The following is a 22,286-nucleotide window of genomic DNA, read 5'->3' as shown; positions in this document are numbered from 1 at the left end:
CTGACAAAGCCATTCTAGAGTCGATGACATAACCGAGCCAGAGAATTCACAACGCCAAGTATTTGTGTCTTAAGAAACTTGATTTTGTAGCCACTTGAAGGCCAAACTCTCTCAGTTTGCCATGTTCCGGTATTTGTGAAGATTGTGTGAGACGAGACTTTCATTGAAGCTTCTTAACTTTTTGGGGCTGTATGTTTTACTAATACTAGTATAGGACTTATCTGGGCAGTTTCTGTTAAATTAAGGATCTATTTGGAAATATTTTCTTTTGAAGTTGTTATGGGCCTAGGGCCCAGAATTAAATGCGCGCGCTACTTCTGTTATGGCGCCAATCTGGTGAGAATTTGATCCGAATCTTTTTGGGGGTGAATAATGCACACCAACTGTTCGATGAAATGTCTTACAGAGATTTCGTCCTGATTCATTTACCTCACTAGTGTGCTAGTCTTCTTGGCGTCATCTCGGTATATCATCTAACTGGTGTTATGGGTTTCGCTATTTTCACTATTTCTCGTCTAGCTCTCGTTTTGGGCTTTTGTAAAGTTTACTTCGGGTTTGGGGAAGAGTGTCGTCTTTTATGAGTTTGATATACCTATTTAGCATTGTACTGGGTCCGCTGATCTATGCTTCTTTAACCCTTTATTTTGTTGTTGGTAATTTAGGTTTGCTAAAGCTTTGAAGATAAGATTTTGAAGATGAGTTCTACTGTTTGGTGGGAAGGAACTGAGAAGACACGAGTTCTCATAGCCCCAGGTTCTCTCTTCTACTATAGATTCTGTTCTGAGACGGATTTGCAAATTAGATTCTGCAATGGTGTAGGAATGTCTATGAAAAATGGTTGGAGAAGTTAGATTTGAATAATAAATGAGCTTTGGTTTTATCCTGTAAGATCACTTAGACTGTTTTTTTCATTCGATATACATACTCATCAGAATTGAAAGGATGTGGTGATGACTATTTAAAGTTGAATCCTTCCTTGGCTATGATAGTTAGTTGGAAGTCGTAGTCTCGTAGATGCTTTTGAGAACATGACCGTCTTTTTGTTTTATATATAAAGATTCAGGTTGTGGTGGAAACAAACCTGGAGAACTGTTAACACTCCGCCATCCAAAATCAGGTAATGGGATGTTGATTATTGACAGGCTTGCTATGTAGTGTTGTAGGGAAAACTTCAGCTAGTAACATCTTATGTGGTTTGGTATCTTTGCTTCTATGGCAGAAAGTGGAACATGCTTCCTTTTTAATAATGAGATGATTCAAGAACTTCAGTGGTTTAAGCAATCATATGGTTCTTGGTTCTTGGGAGATTACATTTCTGAAGGTATTTCTCACCTTGATCTTTGATCATTATTCTTTGTACATAAATGCTAAACTGCGAGTGATTTTGAGTCATAATAATATGTGAGCCAGCATCAATGTGTATACAAATTTTATATTCTTTATGTTCATGACGGTTTACTATTTACAGATGGAAGCTTATATATGGCCACTCCCGTTGATCCTGTTTTCATCTTGTTGCCTATTTTCGACGAAGCAAGAATGAAGGTCACACTATGCTCCTTGGCTGCTTCTCAGTTCATTATTTTCAGTCTGATTTCCGTTTCTCGGAAATGTTAATTGTGTTCTTAAATTGTCGATCTGTAGAAAGGTGAAGATTTAGGAAAGTTCAGGCAACTGGATGAGATTTTATTTGTGGAAGGATATCCTGGATATCAACATTTGTTGTCACTTGCAGAGAAATGTATGGGAATCGTTTGTCAAACTCAAGGTAAATTGCTACCTATGGTTTTAGAAAACACAACATAATTTTCAGATTGCCACGTCTTTCTTCTTGTAGATTTTTTAATCCTTCTTATATGCATATTATCTGAATGTTTCTCATCACTCTTGAAGAGCTTGGTGATCTCTAGTTGTTCCATTTCCTCATTCCTCTTGTTCTCTTCTTGCAGAGGTTGGATCTATGAAGTTCTATCGGCTTGATAACTCGAAAGTCTTAGCTTGGTTAAGTTGTAAGGTATGATCTTGTCAGAAGATTATTTATTGCAGCCTTCTCTATGATCTAGTTGAAATTTTCTTGATACCTTCGCCATTTGAAAGTGATACATGTGTCTGAATCACTATGTCCGCATAAATTTCAGGAATGAGGCATGTCTAATACTTATATGTCTTTTTGGATATTGCCTGGTGAAAATTATGTATTTGCAGCTTCTAGAGAGATGCTAATTTTAATGCTGTCTGCACTTTTAACTGGTTTTGTTTTACATTCTATAATTCTTGTCTTTCTGTATAGATCCTTAACGTGCCTGCACTTTAATGAATGCAGGTATACTGTTTAAAGAAGTCTCTACCGGAATTGGACAAAAACTATGCAGCTCAAGATGAGAAACAAACATGTAAGTCCTAGAGCAGAGATCGTTTTACTTGCTTAAAGTTGACCCTTAAAGAGGTGATGTAACATGGCTTTTCACTTATATCACCTTTAATCTGCACCAGTGATAGATGCCGTTTCAATTGTGGGAGAGTACCTGAAGACTGAGCCTTGGTTGAAGCTTCTATATGATCATCTTGGGTACTTTGTAAAATTTAAATCTGAAATCTTCAATCACTCAGCTAAAGCGAATCATATAACTCCTGACAAAATCATTCATATGTCTGGTTTATCTTACAGACTCAAATTTGTTGACCCGACGATGAAAGAAACCAATATGGAGAATCTTCCTACTGCAAATGAGAATAACATGGCATCCTCAACTTCATTACAGGTGTGTGTATGCAAAAACTGTAGACAAGAGCTCTAAGTTCCATGTTCTTGGTTACTAACACTACTTGTTTACATTTGTTAGGAGAAAGCGAATAAGAAGCCAGGCAAACAGACAAAGCAAGCAAAGGTAGAGACTGGATCAAAGAACATAAGGGATATGTTTTCAAGGGCTTGTAAGAAAAAATGCTGAATGTTCAAAATCGGTTAAAACTTGTAGCCATCTATTTATGATTATTCTATTCCGCTATCAGATGATCTTCGCTTAGCTAGCAACATCTAGAACAAAGACCAACTCATAAATGTGTTTATTCTATATTTCTAACAAATGTCGTGAGAATACATGAAAACCATTGTAATTTGTAAACTCAAGATCATAACAATTACAATTACAAGAAAATTCAGGATCAATTTGAGTTTTGAACCGCATGATCATCCATTTATGAGGTTCAGTTCCGGGAACTGCTGGCATTAAGGCTCTGGAAAAGCTCGGGTAGATGGGCATTGGTGAGTTTGGTTCTCTTGCTGATCTCTTGTTTCTTCTTCTTCTTATCCTTCGGTTTATTCGATATGCCATGGGTCTGTGCAGCAGCTCTCCTCTCTGCAGTGTTTGTTGCTGGCTTCAAACCGATCTTCAGCAGCTCCTTCTCCACGTCCAGCATGTCGCTCGGGATGTCTATGTCACGGAATAGAGCTTTAAATTCGTCATCAACCTTAATCTCACACTTGAAATTATTTGGGTACGCTATGTCCTCTTGTGAATTTGATAGCAACCAGATGTCCTCTGAAGCACTCAGAGCCTGCAAAATTGTATGGATTTATATTTCCAAACCTGTCATCTTTGTGTCTAGCCAATTATAACAATGCATACCTTCAAATCCTCTATTACATTCGGGTAAGCGTCTTTGAGATCAACCACCGCAATCCCATCAGGGTATTTACTCACCAACGAAAGAAGCTGGTTCTTGTCCTTGACATCGTGTGTAGCCTATGACAGCAGAGCAGAATTGTAAACATGTGAAACTTTTTTCAAAGAGAAACAAATCCACCTTGAATAAAATATTTAGGTTACCTTATAAGAGAACCTTCTTCCATCATAATGCGCTTTCGGATTCTTCCTCAAACTATCAAAAACAGCCTTATTGGCATGCATATCAATATAACACAATTCATTTATTTGCTCTGGAGTTAAGGCTAGCCTTTTCTGTAAGAAATAAGTAAAACAAGAGACAAATCAGCTTCATTATATAAACGATGACTTACAACTCTCATATGAAGAACAAAAAAAAGAGGGGACACAAACACAAACCTCAAAGAGAAGATCAATGACACGCTTGATTTGAGCTCCAACAGGAGCTTTTCTAATGTTGTTAATATTCTGAAGTCGCTCGGTATCGTTTGAAAACTTGACAGGAGCTGCATCAGGCTTCTTCTGACTGATTGCCGCAGGCAAAGGCACAGACTGCCTCGAAGACCCTGTTCTTTCTCTTGAAGAAGCAATGCTCGATAGCGTAGATTGGCATTTCACTTGCTGTTTGTTGAATTTATCCAGCTGCTCCTTTAAAGCCATCTGAAGAAAACGTAATCCTAACCGTCAATATTTAGTGCTTTCAGAAGATGATCTTGACCACAACATAACTAAGACAAGGCCGATTCCTCAAAACTAGGGTTCATAGACGGTGCAATTTCCAATATCTAGTTTCTGCAACCTTAATAGAGTTCCATTTCTCGAATCAACAAAAGTAGAATTCGAGCTTGATTAATAGAAAAAGGCCAACTTCTGGAGAATCCTCACAATTAGGGTGTGCGATTTTCAATATCTATGATTCCGCAACCTAAGCACCACACTAAAATTTCCATTTCTCGAATCTTAGAACGAAAGCGATTATGAATCGAATCGATACGAACCTTCTTTGGAGAAAGAATACAACAAGGATCAGAACCACGAAACCAGACGAGAGGAAGAAGATCGAAGAAGAAGCTTGATTTGATTTTTTGCTTTATCGACGAGAGACGAAATATAGAAGTGAAGGGAGAAGAAATTGAGAACGGTGCTGGGTTCATTTTGTTAGGCCCATCAATATTCAGCCCAATAAGCCCAAACACACACACACACGTGGCGTATGTTCCAAATTTGGAATTAGTTCTTTTGATTTTTGATTTATGTATTAAACTTTTAGATCAATTGTACCAAAACGAAAAACTCCGTTTCGTCTTCCGGGGTTCTGGCTCTGTGCCGCGTTCTTGCTACCTCTCGAACTCTCCGGTAGGAACCGGCGATTTTCCTCTCCCGACAGATTCTCTAGATATCGTAGGTAGTTGATTAACGTCTCCGTTATCGTAGAAACTTGACCTAGATTATTCGGGGTTCTAATTGTTGCTTTGAGTTTTGAGATACTCGCTCTCAACGTAGAAAACCCTAATTTCATACTCCGTTTGTCAATCAATCTCCATTGGCTCTGTTATCTGTCAATCAATCAATGATGATTGTGTGTTTTCTTTGAAATTCAGGTTTTGCAGAGTTTGTATCCAACACAAATTCGACTGGTATATTGTAAGTATCTGGTTTTGTTGATTCCATGGAAAAATCAATCACGGTGGTGCAGAAAACTGTTGTGCTTGAGCCGTTTATCAAGTAATTTTCTGTATACCATTTCTATCCAATCACACACTTTTTTGTCCAAAATCTTCATATATATGTTCAGAATGTGCCTTTATCAATTGTTTTGGCATTTCCTAAGTTGATTTGCATTAATTTTCAGGCTGGTGAAGCTTTTAGTAAGGATTTTCTATGACAATTATACTCCGGAAAGCGATAATCAGCAGAAATCTGCAAAAAATGTCAGAGGGACTGCTGTTATCGTGCTGGACGCGCTTGCGAGGTTTGTATGTGTCTCTTCAGTTGATAAGCTCCAAAGTTGTCACAATAGTTTCCAAACAATTTTTTAAGTCCACTGCGTTATTAGGTTTGTTGAATAAATGGCTCGCACCTCACTGTAACCTGGGGTTTTAGGAGAATGGTTGACTAACTTGATTATGGGCTGTTTAAGGTTGATATTGCTTAGATTGGTTATTAAATCTGTTTTCACTGACTTTCATTTCTGCTATTTCTTTTGTTCTATGTCTGTTAGGCGGCAATGGGTTAGAGAAGAAGACTTGGCAAAAGAGTTGAAGCGGAATACCAAGGAACTTCGAAAATTAATAAGACATTTTGAAGAACAAAAATTTGTCATGCGTTACCACAGGAAAGAGGTCTGTGAAGAAACTATGTTCTTTCAGATTGATATATAGCACATTAGCACTTATTGCACAATATTGTTTTTGCTAAGCCTATAACTCAACAAACTTGTGGTTGTATTATTTCACCATGTTTTCTACATTTTTCTGTTTGATTGTTTGCTTGTCTTTAATCCCGTAACACTTCTTTCCTTACTCTGCTGTATTTTTTATTCTCAATCTTGTCAATAGACTGCAAAGCGTGCGAAGATGTATAGTTATGCAGTGGGTGGTACAACTGATGGCCGAGCAGAGGACAATGTTAAGTTCCACACGCACTCGTATTGCTGTCTTGATTATGCACAGGTATGCTTCATGTCCCTAATATATATTTTTTTCTTTCAGTTTGCTGTTATGCTTCTTTTTTTTTTTCTTTCTGTTTTTTTTATCAAACTACCCTTTATCACTTCTTATCTCTTACAGATATATGATATTGTTCGTTATAAACTGCACCGGCTCAAAAAAAAATTCAAAGATGAACTAGAAGATAGGAATACTGTTCAGGAGTATGGCTGTCCTAACTGCAAAAGAAAGTAAAGTCCACTACTCTCTATGTTTTTAAATCTTTACATTGGTGAGTTGTATTATTTTCACTAAACCTGAATAGATTCTCATTTCTGGAATAGATATAATGCACTGGATGCCCTGAGATTAATTTCTATGGAAGACGATTCTTTTCATTGTGAAAATTGCAATGGTGAACTTGTTATGGAATGTAACAAACTAACTTCCGAAGAAGTAGTAGATGGAGGTGACAATGCAAGGAGACGGCAGCGGGAGAAAGTAAAAGTTTGGCTTCAGGATTTGGAGGTCTGTGTTTACTGTTTAGCGGCTAATTTTAATGAAACTTTGAGAAAAACACAGTTGAGTTGCCTTCACTGAAGCTTTGCATCGTTCCAAATTCATGATTAAATCAGAAAGATATATGATTTAGTTTCCTAGGAGATTCGTTCTTAAATGTCCAATACTTGAGATTTGCAAAACAAAAAAAAAAAAAGACTGTGGCTGTAGTGTGTGCGTTGACACAATTGGAAATAAAATGTAGGTTGAACTGAAACCTCTGATGGAACTAATAAATAGAGTAAAAGACCTACCATTCCCTGCCTTTGAACCTTTTCCGGCATGGGAAGTTCGTGCAGCTAAGGCTGCTCGTGAAAATGGTGATCTTAACTTAAATGATCCTTCAAGGTCACTGGGCGGGTATGGTTCAACACCAATGCCATTTCTGGGAGAGACAAAGGTGATCTTTAATTACACTTCTCAATGTATATATTAATTACAATGTTATTATGGAAGATAAGTGTTCCCTGCATTTTTCCCTTAGTTGATTTCTTTAATCTTACATGGTTAGGTTGAGGTTAACCTTGGTGAAGGAAAAGAAGATGTCAAATCGAAAGGTGGAGATTCTAGTCTGAAAATGTTGCCTCCATGGATGATCAAGCAAGGCATGAATCTGACCGAGGAACAAAGAGGAGAGATGAGACAGGAAGCAAATGCTGATGGACTTTCAGATGACAAGAAATCAGTCATGGAAAATGGCGATGATAATAAGGATTTGAAGGCATGCTTTTTGGAGAAAAACTTCATCTTGTGGATTGTGTTTTTCCAGAATCTTGATGCATATTATTTCCATTTTGATTCAGGATGAGTATCTCAAAGCTTACTACGCCGCTATACTGGAGCAGCAAAAGCTTGCTGCAAAACTGAATCAGCAAGAATCCGCAGGCGAATCAACAACCACTGACATTGAATCGGCTACTACATCCTCAGATCGTCAGGTTGGTATGAAGTCCAAACGCGAAGAGGAAGAAGAAGAAGATGTTGAATGGGAAGAACAAGCTTCTGTGACAGGTCAGTTTGAGTTTACTACTACTTCATTTCCAGTTTGCCATCTAGTTGATCATATGAAACAACACATGAAGTATAAAACCGGAATTGAGCGTGTTTGCATTTGAACAAGATACTTGTTAAGACGTGCTCATAGTTAAAACTATATTAGTGGGTCAGTTTAGGTCTCCTGATATCTAAGGATAATGTGATGCTCATCTTGGTTACTATTCATGTAACTTAATTTGCAGCAAATGGAAACTACAAGGTGGATTTGAATGTGGAAGCAGAAGAGGCAGAAGAAAAAGAAGAAGAAGATGACGATGACATCGATTGGGAAGAAGGCTGATTGTCATGTGCACTAATAGTCACTTGGAACTTATTGAGAATCTCATTATCTACACCAATTTTATCAAAATGATACATTTCAATTTTTACTTGTCGAAGCTGACAAAAGATTGAAACAAAAGTGGTTCCATTTCCAAGCGTTAGAGTTTAGACAGTCTGTTGCAACTTACAAGGGACAATTGAGTCGAGTAGGCAAATCTGATTCTCTGTAAATTACCAAATATGATTTGAAGGCCCAATAGAGAAGATTTTTGGGTCTTATAAAAGCCTAATAGAGATGTAACCTTTTTAATTAAGCGGGAGAAAGAATTATTCTTCCTTCTCCATCCGCCATTGATCCGAGTATTTTCAGATTCCTCCTCTCTCAAGTGAAAGCAACGATTCTGTCTCTTCTCTTCTGGGGTTTATCGATAGCTTTGTTTCCTAATTGAATCCCTGGTTAGTTTCATTTACCCTTTCTGCCATGATTTTGAATCTTTTCTCTTTTCAACATTTGAGATATTAAATGGGTTAAGAAGTAGAAGAAAGGCGAATCGTTGGAGTAAATTAGCTGAAGAGACTCCGATCATAGTTCTGATTCAATAAGAAGTGTTCTAATTTGGTTTTTTATAATCCAAACCCAAGTTAGATTTTTTGACAGCCATGGAGTTAGAGAGCTTCAGGGTAGGTTTTACTCCAACAGTATTCTATATTCCCGGTTTCATAACTGAAGAAGAGCAAACTCAGCTACTAAATCATGTAAACTCTCCTCTCCAATTCTTTTGCATTTGACATCTTGGGGTTCTGTTCCTCTTTTAAAACATATATGTACACTCTTTTGCTGTCCTGTAAGATATATGGAGCATCTGGTTCCAAGTGGAAGACATTAAAGAACAGAAGATTACAGAACTGGGGTACACTTTGCTCATACTTTAGTTCTCATTAGATTGTTGAAGAACCATAAAGTCTTGAGCTTTTGGTTTGTTTCTTCAGGTGGCATGGTCCATGAAAAGGGTCTTGTTCCACAAGAGTGTAAGTGAGAATAAAAAAGAAGTCCTCCAATCATTCTTGATCATCTATATTCTGGATACTCTAATGTATATCTTCCCCTTTGTTTCAGTACCTTCCTGGCTGACAAAGATTACAGCGAAAATTTGTGAAAGCTCGGGTCTGTTTCCTTCTGCTATAAATCATGTCCTCATCAATGAATACCATCCTAACCAAGGGATAATGGTCCGTTATCCGTCCTCTGACTGGTTATTTACTTATTTTGTGGTTATGTTTTTGCTGTAAACGCAGCTTCTTACTCCAGTGGTTTTAGTTTTGCTGTGTTAAGTTCATGAGCAAGTTTGTTCCTTCCATGGTTGTTGTTTCCACAGGCGCACCAAGATGGACCTGCTTATTTTCCTGTTGTAGCTATATTGTCTCTTGGCTCACCTGTCGTTATGGACTTCAGTCCGCATTTGAGATTAAGATCAGGCGATGGTTACATATCCAAAGACCAAAGTCCCTGTGCAGAGAGTTATGAGCCTGAGAGAGACTCATTCTCCGTCTTGATGATGCCTCGAAGCTTACTGATCTTCAAAGATGATGCATATTCAGGTAAAATCGTCATCCCATAATCGAGGTAATCAGGAACGATTTAAAAACAGCCGGTTGAAATTCATATTATCCGGTCTTGTTTTTAGATTTCCTCCACGGCATTAGCGATAGTCCAACACAATGCTACAACCAGGTACAACAATACAAAGCTCATTTTTCATATACACATATGCAAAATGGTAGTGACATTAGTGTAAAAGGAGAGTGATCTTACTGTGATGTCATGTTCAGGTCGTTAATGAAGCTGAAGCTTTGGCTTACTCTAATGAAGAAGATTCAAGAAAAGATGGTGACAAGATTCTTCACAGAGACCAAACTCGAGTCTCACTTACTTGCCGTTTAGTTCCCAAAGTCCATAAGAATCTCTTCAAATTTTAGCTTGCTTCCGTAATGACTCTGGGTTGTCATGTCGTTTATGACTGTATGAAAACGGCACGATTTGTCATGTGGAAATATAAAACAGCACGATTTGTAGCTGTGGAAACTTGAGGACAAAGAACTTGCAATGGATAGGATTAAATATGAGCCCTTCATATTTTTATTATTTTTATTTTTTATTTTTCTTCTAAAGAGATAACACACACTATACAATCTCACTCTATCCCCAAATCTTCTTCTTCTCCAAAAATTTCAAACCCTAGATTCTCAATTTCTCTCCTCTGCTCTTCAATTCCGTCTTCCATGGCGATTTCGGCTCCAGCCGCTTGTTCTTCTTCCTCTCGACTTCTCTGCTCCTACTCTTCTCCTTCTCCTTCTCTCTGTCCCGCCATTTCCACCTCTGGTAAGCTCAAAACCCTAACTCTCTCTTCCTCCTTCCTCCCTTCTTACTCCTTAACCACTACCTCCGCTTCTCAATCCACTCGTCGCTCCTTCACCGTCCGCGCCGCTCGTGGAAAGTTCGAGAGGAAGAAGCCTCATGTCAACATCGGAACCATCGGTCATGTTGACCATGGTAAGACTACTTTAACCGCAGCTCTCACCATGGCTCTTGCTTCAATTGGTTCCAGCGTCGCTAAAAAGTACGACGAGATTGACGCAGCACCGGAGGAGAGAGCTCGTGGTATCACAATCAACACTGCTACTGTGGAGTACGAGACTGAGAATCGTCACTACGCTCACGTTGACTGTCCTGGTCACGCTGATTACGTTAAGAACATGATTACCGGAGCTGCACAGATGGACGGAGCTATCCTCGTTGTTTCCGGCGCCGATGGTCCTATGCCTCAGACTAAAGAGCATATCCTTTTGGCGAAGCAGGTTGGTGTTCCTGATATGGTTGTGTTTCTTAACAAAGAGGATCAAGTAGATGATGCAGAGTTGCTAGAACTCGTTGAGCTTGAGGTTCGTGAGCTTCTCTCGTCGTATGAATTTAACGGTGATGATATTCCGATTATCTCTGGCTCTGCTCTTTTAGCTGTGGAGACTCTCACTGAGAATCCTAATGTGAAGAGAGGTGATAACAAATGGGTAGATAAGATTTATGAACTTATGGATGCTGTTGATAGTTACATCCCAATCCCTCAGAGACAAACTGAATTGCCATTCTTGTTAGCTGTTGAGGATGTGTTCTCTATCACGGGACGTGGTACTGTGGCTACAGGGCGTGTCGAGAGAGGTACGGTTAAGGTAGGAGAGACTGTAGATTTAGTTGGTTTGAGGGAAACTAGGAGCTACACAGTCACTGGGGTTGAAATGTTTCAGAAGATTCTCGATGAGGCTTTAGCTGGTGACAATGTAGGGTTGTTGCTTAGGGGTATTCAAAAGGCTGATATTCAGAGGGGTATGGTTTTAGCTAAGCCGGGATCGATTACTCCACATACCAAGTTTGAAGCAATTGTGTATGTGTTGAAGAAAGAAGAAGGTGGAAGGCATTCTCCATTCTTTGCAGGTTACAGGCCTCAGTTCTACATGAGGACGACTGATGTTACAGGTAAAGTGACGAAGATCATGAACGACAAAGATGAAGAGTCAAAAATGGTTATGCCCGGTGATCGAGTGAAGATAGTTGTTGAGCTTATTGTGCCGGTGGCTTGTGAACAAGGGATGAGGTTTGCTATCAGAGAAGGAGGAAAGACTGTTGGTGCTGGAGTTATTCAGGCTATCATCGAATAAGGGTTTAGAGAGTTTCATATAGTGAGCATTTACTTGCTTTCTTTTTGTTTCCCTCTTGATTCTCAAACTCTTTGAGTTTTTTACTTCTCTTTTTATTTTTGTGCCATTTTCTATAAAGAACTCAGAATCAAATGTCATATATTCCTTGATTTGAATTTGGTACTCAACGACCAATCACTTAGTTTGAAACCACAGTGGGAAGATTACATCAACAATTCTAGGGAATTACAAAAAGGTCTATGATTGGCAATTGCAGAATATAAATTTGCATAATTAAAACAGGAAAGTTGAAATGTGAAGAGATAATCAAGAAGAGGAAAGAGAGAGCTTATGGAATGCGACCACCACCTCTGCCACTGAAAGATGGGCCTGCATCGATCTCACCATTTGTTTGATAACTCCTCATTCTCCTCCCTAACACTCAATTCATCATGCGAGTGTATACCCCTGTTCAAAAACGCGGCCGCCTAGCCGCCTAGGCGGCCGGAAAGTCGCTCGGCGGAAGTCATCCGCCGCGATTTTACTCAAATCGGACAAATTAGGCGGTATCCGATTATACAGCCGCTTAATGATAAAATCGGTTTTATAACCGATAAACTTTTTAAAAAATGGGCCTTAATTCTTGGCCCACGTTCACGTAAGCGACCCATAATTTTTACTTCGGCTCATTGGGACAAAATAAGTGAGTTTTCATGAGCTCCTTCCTCTAGTTACCGATGTGGGACTTTTGCAAGTGTCTCTCGTGTATCTTTCCTTCACAATTATTGTTCAGGACACGTGTATTATTGAAACTTTCCACTATTGCTTCCATCTAGTTGGACCACAGCCCTATTGGGCTTAATTTATTTTTTTCTGGCCCATTGATAAATTGTTTATATTATAGTTTTGTATTTTATTTGGTGTCTTTTTATCAAGAGGATAAAACTATACATATATTTAATATCATATATTTATTATTTTAAATAATTAATTAAAAATAACCCTAAAACTAATCCCCGATTAATCCCCGCTTAATCTCCGATTTTCTTGTTAGGCGCTAGGCCCATCTCGAACGCCCGACTAGCGCCTAGCGATTTTTTAAACATGGGTGTATACTATGGGAGTCTTTGTAACACTAACCAGCTCTTGGAAGTGAATCTTGTTTAGAAGCAAGAACAAGACTGTTGCAACGAAGAAGAAGCAGAAGCACCAGGAAGAAGACAAATCCCAATTGTGAAAAAAATCTGCTTTACCATTTTGCTCAATATTTATCTTGTTTTCTTATTTAATGTCTTCTATATATAGAGTTAGACGCTGATTAGAGATAGGTTTAGTTTAATGAAAGATTCTCATATACAAAGTGACATGATAAGTAATGAGATGGACACAAGGAATCTCATGTGTCATCATCTTCCAACTTGGTCTTCCAATGGTGACCTCTAATCTTCTATAAATCTATAAAATTATATATATAATCTCTTTCTTAATTTTGATCTTTGAAGCTTTTGATGTAGACCTGTGAGGATAGAGAAAAGAGAAATAATGTAAAGTAGACACTTTTTTAACAAATAATTTGCAAAGTAGGTAGTTTTTTTTATAAATTAGAAGAATAGACACTTTTCTCTTTTCTCTCTAATACAACTTTTTCTCTAATAGAGATTTTAGTAAATGACTTATATATCATTTTGTTGTTTTGTTATGTAGCAAGATAAAGACAAAACTATTATTTTTTCTCTTTCTTCTTTTAACTTAAACTTAAATACTTTTATTTTGTTTTGTTTTGTTAAAAATTCTTCATAAAAAATTATTACATAAACATATTAATCTTTAAAAATTTTAAGTGAATCTAAAAAGTTCAATTTTGCTATATTTTACATTTAATCTCAATCCGTCGGTGTACACAATAGTAAAAAATGGTGTACAAATTGTAGTGTACGGAGATAATATAAAAATTAATGTATATTAGTAATGTAAAAGTGGTATACAATATGCAAACAGTATACAAGGTGGTGTACAAACGACAATTGATAGAGGTGTACACGTACATAATACGATGGTGTACGGAGATGATGTAAAATATGGTGTACATAAAACGATGAGATAGTATGTCGCACCATATACCACCTCGTGTGTAGTCTACAATATCGTACACCCACCTATTTTGTACTTGTACACCACATACAAAGAAAAAACCATTTTTGTCAAGTGATAATGTATAAAACAATATTTACACAATAGTGTACGAGATTGGTGTACAGAGGAGTGTACAAACGTTAGTGTACACTACGTAGAAATGTACAAACATTATTTCAATTTAATGGTATACACCATCATATTCATTGGTGTACATGATGGTGTACACTATTATATTTAGTATAACCTATGGTTTATATTACAATCGTGTTTGTATTAATATTATGACCAATAATTACTTCAATTTATAAATATAAGACAAATCGATGTACTTAATGACTTGGTGTACAAGTTAGTGTACACAACTATGTTTAAAATGCTGGTGTACGAAATTGGTAACAGAATATATACAAGTCATCTTTTTTTTTAAGATTCTTTTAAAAAAACGAAAACCAAAAAGATTAAGAAAAAAAAAAGTAATGATATAATATAATTTGATCCAATAATATAAAAGATTTGAACCCACACTAAAAGCTAACTCACAAAAGACAAGGGGTAAAGTGGTATTTGAATTCTTTCTTGTCTTTTAGTCTATTACACATCATTTCTATCTCACAAAAGAAATAAAAAGTGTCTATTTCACAAATTTCTAAAAAAACTACCTATTTCTCAAATTACTTTTATAAAAGTGTCTACTTTGCTAAAAAGCCCTAGAGAAAATAGTTCTAAGACAGAGCCAAAAGGACACACCTTAAAGTCAGTGGCACAAGATTTGAAGATTATTTGCAAGGTTGACCATATACTTAATTAAAAATGAGATCTTTTGCACAAAAAAAAAAAAAAAAAAACATGAGATCCAGTTTGTGACATCAGTAGATTATATACAAAAATTTGAAGCTGCTTTCTTTTCATGCAAGAAATATATAGTTTCATGTCTCAGATTCGTCTTAGTGAAGCCAATTTCCTCTCTAGCTCCTCTACTTCAGTAGATCCCGAGCTGCAACAAGAGTTAGATGTATGCTCTTAAAAGATAAACAGAGATATTGTTTACCGTCATGTCCAATTGTGCAGACTACTTCTGGAATTCCTTGATAACTTTAGCTTGCTTCGTCTGTGCCATTTGCCGAAAGTGTAAAACAACAGAGCAAAATATGTTACAAAGAAGTGAGAAAACCCATCAAAGTAGAAAATGAAACCAAGTGAGATCATTACCTTGTTCATTGCAACCATAGGCAGGGGCGGATCTATGTTTTCTAATATGGGGGCAGTTGCCCCCCCTAAATTTTCGAAATTTCTTAAGAATTTTAAGGAATTAATTTAATTGCCCCCCATTAAAAATCTTTCTTGCCCCCTTTAAACTTTTGTTTCCCAATTAACCAATTCTCGTTAACTAAAAAAAGGTAACTGAATATTACATATTCCCTTTAATGTAGCTTAATTCTTTACAAATTTAGTTCCAAAATTTAAATATCAACGTAATCTAACATTCATATACCGTAATATTTATTTCCCTTTGTATCAACTCGAAATTTAATATTTAGAATACTCAGTCATTTCCCATAATTTTGGTAGTTTATATTTATGGTAATCAGGGGCGGACCCAGCCAAAATATTTATCCGGTGCAAAAAATGTTGTAAAGAGGAATTGAACCCTCCACCTCATATTTCAAGGATGAGGTCTTTATCACTAGACCACTTTAGATCAATAAATGCTATATATAATCAAAACATTTTATATTTTAACCGGTGCAACTGCACCCCTCTTCCCCAACGTGGGTCCGCCCCTGATGGTAATTGATTTCTCTATAATATTTTCTGTGTTTTTTTCCAAATATTTGAGTTTTCTATAAAAAAATAAATTTAAAACGTTAGTATACAAATTCTGGTAAATTTAAGTTTACGCTGAGAGTCGTTTAAATTTTTTTTTCTTTTTTTTGTAAAATTTAAATCAAATAGATGCTAATTCAAAATCTCTAAATTTTTAAATGTAACTCTTTAATCGTTCAAATTTTAATGTTTTTAAAATAATCTTCCTATTTAAGTGTTAATAAAAATATTGTATTCATTTTACTTTTTCTTATAGACATTATTAGTTATATATATCATAATTAAATAAGGTAAAAAACTATATGAAATTTTTTTTACATTTTGTAAATATCGATCGCCCCCCCTAAAAAAAATTCTTAGATCAGATGAAATTGAGGTACTTGCATACAAAGCCTGTGTATTGGTGATCTGTTGCCTCAGTCGAACAAGTTGTCGAGCTAACATCTTTGTAGCCGCTTATGAAAATGTTTTAAACACAACAAACTTTTTTTTTTTTTTTTTTTTTTTTTTTTAAAACACAACAAACTTGTTAATGTAGAAGAGAAGAGTCTTGTGTTGTGGCGTTTTTAAATATCCAGAAATGAACCAACAAGCTAAGTAGTATTACAAGTTAGCGACTGAATCCTCTGGACTGCTTATTGAAGTTGTTCCCATATACCACAGACATTTCTTTCTTGCTGGTGCGGAGAGCATCTGCATAAGAAATAGTTCTCAGTTGAATAAAAAAAACAGAACTGAAGCAAGTACAGAGAAACACACAAATTCAATTACTTGAGAGAGAACACTCACCAAAAATGAAGCACTGAAACAAATATGAATCAGTGTAAAGTTACTAATTAAGCAAGAACAAACATTCACTTAACCAACTATTATGAGATTCTTCACATTACACTGTTAGATTTAAGTAAATGTGATTTTAAAGGTGACAAATTTGCAGCATTAATCCAGCAAATTTCTCACTCCACACCCTCAGGTTCAGGCACAAGTAAAGTCAAATTAAAGGTGAGATTTTTTTTTTGCAGAACCCTAGACACAAATATCTAAAGTCTATAGGCGACAAAATCAGTTTACTATCATGATGTGAAAATCCAAAAAATCAAGGGGACAAATCAATCTTGTACTACCTTTTGGGACTTTGTCTTTTTCTTGAAAATGTTCATATGGTTATTGTCTTCTCTGAAATTGAGTGCACGAAGAAATCTCCAATCCTTGTGCTTATGGTAACCAAAACTTTAATTACATTGTAAGAGAAAGTTAAGGTGATTAATGGAGTGGGAAAAATGTGTGTCCATTATTTTCTCCTCTCATTCTTTTCTTTTCTTGAGTACAAATGTTTTTAGTCGTCAAGGCAACGGCACTATGGAACTTAGCCGTTACACTTAGGACGGATACTCTCAAATTTTGGCATATCCGCTATCTAATCCGACCCTACCCTTGCAAGTATTTAAACAAATAGTGTATATTTAATCTGCAAGAAAAAAGAGAAATCCGTAAAATTAATAACCGGATGACAATTAGTCGATTTTTTTTAATACTTTATAAAAATTAGTCGATTTGCTGAATACCCGACTCGTTATTTTTTTCCATGAAATTAAACTACATTACTAGAAAATCAAGTCTCCTAAATGTTTCATTCTTATTCTTATCCTACTTCTATAACCAACCTCATTTTAATATATTCATTTCATAATTTTACCTTAATTTGTTTTTCTGGTCGAACAATTTTCTAATTAAGATCTCCAAATACATGTATCGAGAATTCGATATAGAATGATTTTTATGTGTATTATTGACATTTCCATTTTAAATAAATACATTCATAGGGATCTCGATTAATTTTCATGTTTGTTTATGTAGAAAGTAATTTGTTTAATTTTTTAGCTATCTAATTTCTCAAAAATCAAAATATTTAAGACAAAGAAGCTTTTTTTTATCTGAAATATCACTTTCATAATAATTCATTTTTTTTTTTTTTTGATATACCCGATCGGCTGATCCGGTCAGCCTCGGTAGGAATGCACCGGAGTGCTACAGAGTAGACTCATTACCACCCCGAGGGATGAGCTACCACACTGCCTGATCCGAGTTTGGAATGCTTTCCGACTAATGCCCTGGGTAGCTGGATCGCCTGTTGCCAGACTACCAGGTAAACTGCGTGGGCTGAAGCCCAAGCCCAGACTTCCCAACAAAGTGTTGATAACAGCGAGGGAGGAAGATCGAACCCGGGTTCGGGGATTTCACCCTCAACGCCGGACTCGCCCTACCACTCGCCCACCACCTTGCGGGCATTTTTTTTTTTTTTTGTGTATTATTGACATTTCCTATTTTGACAACATAATTTATATTTGATCCTTTATTCTTAAAAACCACGTACGTAACCTAATCTCGTACACACATTTCTTACTTTTTTTAGATAAAGACACACATTTCTTCTTCCCTCTCTAATTAGATAAAGACACACATCGATGTCAGCGTATGCATCACTTTATTTTTCTTATTACATAGACGTGTGATGCTTAAATATCTCATTAGGGAACATTGCAATATATGAATGGATTATTAGTTAAAGTACGTAGGCATCTACGTTCTTCTTCCTCCACAGCCATTCTCCCTCTGGCAATTGAAGAAAGATGCAGCCACAGGGAGACCAAGATTGTAGATCTCAGCAAACTCACGAGTGTTGAACTGTTGGCGCCACCCGGGCGCATAAACCGTTTGTCTTCCGAGTTGCCGAAACAGTACCAACACAATACGGTGAATTCCCGAGGGTGGACGTGGACTCTCGTAGCACACCACCTCATTGCCTGATAAATAATCATAAACACGCATACTAATTAGCCCTACAATAAAAGGTGCTTTTGTCGCTTATTTTATATAGATTAAAGCTTTGATGGTTGCAACGGACATATAAAGCAGACTATATAAACCTCTTTAGGTTTAAGATAACATGGAACATACTAATATATATATATATATATATATATCTATATATATATATATATATATATATCTTCTTAAATTTATGTTTTGCAGCATAAAGTAACATATGTTTGTTTATGAAAGCTCCATGCTAACTCTATTCAAAGCCTAAGCTTGTTGATTAATAATTGTATATATGCATGTATGAGTTTATCTATCTTCATATGTGACAACGTGTATCTATAGAGTTAATTAAACTTACCAAAGGACGTTCCAGTTGTGGCAGGTATATCAGTCACCAACCTGTAACGAGAGTATATCCATATAAGTTAAAGATGGTGCAACCAAATAGTTAAATGCGACTGAAAACAAAGCATGCATCAAAGTTTTTGAAAGTTTCGTCTAAAGCATGTAGAATGGTCAGACTATAAAGAATAGACGTTTTGTTGCGTGCAAGCTATGATATAACATGACACACTCTAAAACAGAAACTAACTCTGACCACCACAAAGTCATGTTCGGTACTTGTTTAAAGTCTCTCTGTAATTCATATAAAGAACATTTAATTGGATGTATACGTAAGATATCCATTTCGGCTATCCGTTCGGTTATCGGTTGGGTCCATTCGGTTTCGGTTCATTCGGTTCTAAAATTTAATATCCATTCGGATATTTTGAAATTTCGGTTCTGTTCGATTCGGTTCTTTCGGTTTTAAAATTTAGTATCCATTCGGTTATTTTGCTTAGGATATTTTCGGATATTTCGGTTATTTTTGAGTATGTTCGGATATTTTTGGATATATTTCGGTTATTTTCGAGTATTTTAACTATTTTTATATATTTTTCAAGTATTTTGATTATTTTTCAAGTATTTTGATTACTATCCATTCAGTTATTTTCAAATTTTTGGTTCGGTTCGGATTTTTTTACTTCGATTTCGGTTCGGTGCATTCAGTTCGGTTTATTTGCTCAAACCTAGTTGATTCTATATGTCCCCTTCTATTATCAATAAAAATATAAAATACCGTTTTTTGTGTGTCACTTGAGATATGTATTGGATCTTTAAATTTTTAAGTGTATATTTTTCTTTGTATTCGGTTACGGTACCTATATTTTTTTCTTTAAATTGTGGGAATTCTGGATTTTCGGTCTATAATTTTTTCTAATATATTTATTTATTACGAGTAGTAGTAGAATTATCATATTCGAACAAGAAGTTTAAGGTTATCTATTTAAATCACTAAAGTTATAAGTTGTATGAAATGAAGATACAAACCAATGGAGATATTCTCGGAGGTGAGGGTTGCTTGGACTCGGCACATCTGGATCCACCATAACCTTTATTAAGCACGTCAACAACCGTATAAGAGAATATCGATTATGAAAATAGTAAAGCAATCAATAAAGAAAAGTAAAGACGAAGAAGCTTAAATTAGAATAAAGGCAATAGTTACATTTTCCATAAATATAAGAGTATCTAGAAATACTGGCTTGACTATTATTAATTCAGATTCAAAAGTCGTTAAGATAAGGGTCAAATAAGATATTTATTTACTTTCTTGATATTTATGCAAATTTAAAAGTGAATATAATATTCAAGTTAACCGTCTTGAACATGTACGTACGTAATATAATCCAAATTCAAATTTGATTAATAAAGTAAAATCAAACTAATAACAATTATGCAATTCAATAAACTGGAGGGAAAACATCAGGTGTAGTAGATGAGGCTATGAGAAAAGAATTATCAAAAACTACTTACACTTAAGTTTGGATTTGATAAAATATTAATAGTTTCATGGAGAAAAATGAAAATAAAACATTATATTGGGTTTTTAATTTGAATATCTAAGGTTTCTTCGACAATGGACGTTAGTAAGAAAACAAAATAGTTAGCTAGGAAGAATTAAGCAGTGAAGAAAACAGGAAGGAGAAGAACCAAGGTGTAGAAATTTCTGAAGTCGTCTCCTCCAATATCCACTGTTGGTTTGTTCAGAACTTGAGAGGGCCTTAGATCCAAGCCATTAGTGACCTCTCTTTGGCCATAAGTGACCCGAAGAGAGACCAATCTCGTGAAAGGATCAAGAACATCTCCAACAACACTTCCCACCACAAGAGGATCTCTACGACTTAAAGACATATATTTTGGATCTCAGGTCTCAGTGTTTGCTTCTTAACTTATGAACCCTTACTTGCTATTCTTTATATAATGTTTTAGGAATTGCAATAATTAGCTTTATTCCCTCCAATGAAATCATGACCAGGGTCTTTTCGTGTATAGTCATCTTCGAGAATCTAAAACTAATTCAACGTACGTACATCACTTATCGTCTTGAATTCATATTCATCTCTTTCCTTTTTTTTCTAAATTTTTAGTATTCCTATTCTCAAACCGACAAGTATAAAACACAAATAATCATATTCCAAATTATACATCATCCACTTGATTCTTGCTATATAGCCATTAGTATGTGATTTATTCGACTTATCATTGTAACTTACTGACTATATTCCAAAATGTCACAAGCATTTTTGCGTCACACATTTTGCGTCACGTCACTCATTTAAATATAGTTAAGGACATTACATAACACTAATTATTCTATCTGATATGTTAATGCACTAATTTCAGAACAAATCCGTAAACCTAATTCACATATAAAAGTATTAGCTAGCTTTAATAGTTCACATATGTGGTTGCTTTGTACGTACTAGACTTAATACCAATAAAAAATATCATTTTTTAACAAAACAAACCAGTTAAAAATAACAGAGTAAATTAGAGTACAGTAAGTAAAAGAATGAGTAGACGACACAACATAACGAAGCGATGACAATAAAAGATAAGAGTTCAAAACCGGATAAAAGACACTTAAAAACTATTGCAGTCTTTGCAGACCAATTGTTCATCTCCAGTTTGGTGTATTTGCAACCACGATAAGTCGTGAGCATACAACTTGCTCAATGAATGTTGATCATTCCGGTATGTATGTGAGGTTTGATTGCTAGTATTTTTTGCAGCAAATTAGTCTTCTTCTTCTACTATATGAAAAAAAAAGCAGCACTCGTACGTGAAACGTTTTGACATATTTGAGATTCTTTTTACTCCAATCATAATATGGAAAATTATGGAAATTATCCATTTGTACAACAGTAACCAAAAATTTATTTGATGTTTTTATATTTGATCTAGTGTTCATTTTTTTTTTATAAATCGAATTATTCAGATTAATAGAGGCAAACTCCATCTTGTACGTACCGCAGACAGAATTGTTCGTCGTAGTTTTTTTTTTTTTTTATGTCAAGACAAAAGCTATTCAGTATAAATATGACGTAGCCATATGTAGGTATAAATATCGTTTGTATGGTCGTTTCTAAACATTTGCAGTAGAAAGAAAAAAATATCTTCAATAAACTAATCAATCAATGGACGTAAGCTTGGCCTAAAAATTTATAGTATCAATTAGCAGAAGCCAATCGCTGCGTTTGCATCGCCGTTTATAAACGCGTTCTTTTGACGGGGAAAA

General features: G+C 35.7%; 6 protein-coding genes across 11 annotated transcripts; 4 read left to right on the top strand and 2 right to left on the bottom strand.

Annotated features, from left to right (window-relative positions):
• The first annotated feature begins 43 nt into the window (after positions 1 to 43).
• LOC9303959 (ribonuclease H2 subunit B) lies at positions 44 to 3,169 on the top strand. Its single transcript, XM_002869892.2, has 11 exons — positions 44 to 464; positions 663 to 753; positions 1,058 to 1,117; positions 1,220 to 1,321; positions 1,469 to 1,545; positions 1,645 to 1,768; positions 1,950 to 2,014; positions 2,324 to 2,393; positions 2,494 to 2,569; positions 2,669 to 2,762; positions 2,844 to 3,169. Exons 2-11 carry the CDS (start codon positions 696 to 698, stop codon positions 2,949 to 2,951), a joined length of 834 nt encoding a protein of 277 aa, XP_002869938.1. The 5' UTR covers positions 44 to 464; positions 663 to 695; the 3' UTR covers positions 2,952 to 3,169.
• LOC9306009 lies at positions 3,055 to 4,777 on the bottom strand. The gene is made up of 5 exons (XM_021018597.1): positions 4,667 to 4,777; positions 4,068 to 4,328; positions 3,831 to 3,962; positions 3,630 to 3,746; positions 3,055 to 3,558 (listed from the first exon to the last, which is right to left on the bottom strand). Exons 2-5 carry the CDS (start codon positions 4,326 to 4,328, stop codon positions 3,208 to 3,210), a joined length of 861 nt encoding a protein of 286 aa, XP_020874256.1. The 5' UTR covers positions 4,667 to 4,777; the 3' UTR covers positions 3,055 to 3,207.
• A 158-nt stretch (positions 4,778 to 4,935) lies between these two features.
• On the top strand, positions 4,936 to 8,346 carry LOC9306008 (general transcription factor IIE subunit 1). Of its 4 annotated transcripts, none has more exons than XM_021018594.1 (11): positions 4,936 to 5,069; positions 5,270 to 5,393; positions 5,521 to 5,640; positions 5,890 to 6,010; positions 6,227 to 6,340; positions 6,458 to 6,567; positions 6,661 to 6,844; positions 7,080 to 7,274; positions 7,386 to 7,595; positions 7,678 to 7,885; positions 8,113 to 8,346. In XM_021018594.1, the coding sequence occupies exons 2-11, from the start codon at positions 5,338 to 5,340 to the stop codon at positions 8,208 to 8,210; spliced, it is 1,416 nt and encodes a 471-aa protein (XP_020874253.1). In that variant the 5' UTR covers positions 4,936 to 5,069; positions 5,270 to 5,337; the 3' UTR covers positions 8,211 to 8,346. The 4 variants fall into 4 exon arrangements, with proteins under 4 accessions (XP_020874253.1, XP_020874252.1, XP_020874254.1 ...); XM_021018593.1 differs by having other exon boundaries at positions 4,936 to 5,073; XM_021018595.1 differs by having other exon boundaries at positions 4,936 to 5,125.
• A 189-nt stretch (positions 8,347 to 8,535) lies between these two features.
• On the top strand, positions 8,536 to 10,327 carry LOC9306007 (alpha-ketoglutarate-dependent dioxygenase alkB homolog 6). 3 transcript variants are annotated; one of them, XM_002869890.2, is made up of 8 exons: positions 8,536 to 8,647; positions 8,850 to 8,947; positions 9,042 to 9,102; positions 9,182 to 9,220; positions 9,309 to 9,421; positions 9,568 to 9,790; positions 9,877 to 9,923; positions 10,022 to 10,327. In XM_002869890.2, exons 2-8 carry the CDS (start codon positions 8,852 to 8,854, stop codon positions 10,166 to 10,168), a joined length of 726 nt encoding a protein of 241 aa, XP_002869936.1. In that variant the 5' UTR covers positions 8,536 to 8,647; positions 8,850 to 8,851; the 3' UTR covers positions 10,169 to 10,327. The 3 variants fall into 3 exon arrangements, with proteins under 3 accessions (XP_002869936.1, XP_020874257.1, XP_020874258.1); XM_021018598.1 differs by having other exon boundaries at positions 8,541 to 8,647; positions 8,838 to 8,947; XM_021018599.1 differs by having other exon boundaries at positions 8,551 to 8,647; positions 8,834 to 8,947.
• A 25-nt stretch (positions 10,328 to 10,352) lies between these two features.
• Positions 10,353 to 12,064, top strand: LOC9303958 (elongation factor Tu, chloroplastic). Its single transcript, XM_002869889.2, has one exon. The coding sequence runs from the start codon at positions 10,472 to 10,474 to the stop codon at positions 11,900 to 11,902; it is 1,431 nt and encodes a 476-aa protein (XP_002869935.1). The 5' UTR covers positions 10,353 to 10,471; the 3' UTR covers positions 11,903 to 12,064.
• A 4,289-nt stretch (positions 12,065 to 16,353) lies between these two features.
• LOC9306006 (protein TWIN SISTER of FT) lies at positions 16,354 to 22,041 on the bottom strand. Its single transcript, XM_002867838.2, has 4 exons — positions 20,699 to 22,041; positions 20,036 to 20,097; positions 19,023 to 19,063; positions 16,354 to 18,645 (listed from the first exon to the last, which is right to left on the bottom strand). The coding sequence occupies exons 1-4, from the start codon at positions 20,897 to 20,899 to the stop codon at positions 18,422 to 18,424; spliced, it is 528 nt and encodes a 175-aa protein (XP_002867884.1). The 5' UTR covers positions 20,900 to 22,041; the 3' UTR covers positions 16,354 to 18,421.
• Positions 22,042 to 22,286: the final 245 nt, after the last annotated feature.

The sequence above is a fragment of the Arabidopsis lyrata genome (assembly GCF_000004255.2).
Source record: "Arabidopsis lyrata subsp. lyrata unplaced genomic scaffold ARALYscaffold_7, whole genome shotgun sequence".
Classification (NCBI taxonomy): Eukaryota; Viridiplantae; Streptophyta; class Magnoliopsida; order Brassicales; family Brassicaceae; genus Arabidopsis; species Arabidopsis lyrata.
This window is presented reverse-complemented; position numbering and strand designations above follow the sequence as displayed.

Bases quoted from the DNA above. Each gene is read 5' to 3' on its own strand.
- LOC9303959 (XM_002869892.2), top strand. From the start codon at position 696: ATGAGTTCTACTGTTTGGTGGGAAGGAACTGAGAAGACACGAGTTCTC. The intron at 1,118-1,219 runs GTAATGGGATGT...CTTCTATGGCAG, and splicing joins ACTCCGCCATCCAAAATCAG to AAAGTGGAACATGCTTCCTT. The intron at 2,763-2,843 runs GTGTGTGTATGC...TACATTTGTTAG, and splicing joins CATCCTCAACTTCATTACAG to GAGAAAGCGAATAAGAAGCC.
- LOC9306009 (XM_021018597.1), bottom strand. From the start codon at position 4,328: ATGGCTTTAAAGGAGCAGCTGGATAAATTCAACAAACAGCAAGTGAAA. The intron at 3,963-4,067 runs GTTTGTGTTTGT...TATTTCTTACAG, and splicing joins TCATTGATCTTCTCTTTGAG to AAAAGGCTAGCCTTAACTCC. The intron at 3,559-3,629 runs GTATGCATTGTT...ACAATTTTGCAG, and splicing joins ATGTAATAGAGGATTTGAAG to GCTCTGAGTGCTTCAGAGGA.
- LOC9306008 (XM_021018594.1), top strand. From the start codon at position 5,338: ATGGAAAAATCAATCACGGTGGTGCAGAAAACTGTTGTGCTTGAGCCG. The intron at 5,394-5,520 runs GTAATTTTCTGT...ATTAATTTTCAG, and splicing joins GTGCTTGAGCCGTTTATCAA to GCTGGTGAAGCTTTTAGTAA. The intron at 7,596-7,677 runs GCATGCTTTTTG...ATTTTGATTCAG, and splicing joins ATGATAATAAGGATTTGAAG to GATGAGTATCTCAAAGCTTA.
- LOC9306007 (XM_002869890.2), top strand. From the start codon at position 8,852: ATGGAGTTAGAGAGCTTCAGGGTAGGTTTTACTCCAACAGTATTCTAT. The intron at 9,422-9,567 runs GTCCGTTATCCG...TTGTTTCCACAG, and splicing joins ATCCTAACCAAGGGATAATG to GCGCACCAAGATGGACCTGC. The intron at 9,924-10,021 runs GTACAACAATAC...TGTCATGTTCAG, and splicing joins CAACACAATGCTACAACCAG to GTCGTTAATGAAGCTGAAGC.
- LOC9303958 (XM_002869889.2), top strand. From the start codon at position 10,472: ATGGCGATTTCGGCTCCAGCCGCTTGTTCTTCTTCCTCTCGACTTCTC.
- LOC9306006 (XM_002867838.2), bottom strand. From the start codon at position 20,899: ATGTCTTTAAGTCGTAGAGATCCTCTTGTGGTGGGAAGTGTTGTTGGA. The intron at 20,098-20,698 runs GTTCTTCTCCTT...TGCTTAATAAAG, and splicing joins TCAGAAATTTCTACACCTTG to GTTATGGTGGATCCAGATGT. The intron at 18,646-19,022 runs GTAAGTTTAATT...ATTATTTATCAG, and splicing joins CACAACTGGAACGTCCTTTG to GCAATGAGGTGGTGTGCTAC.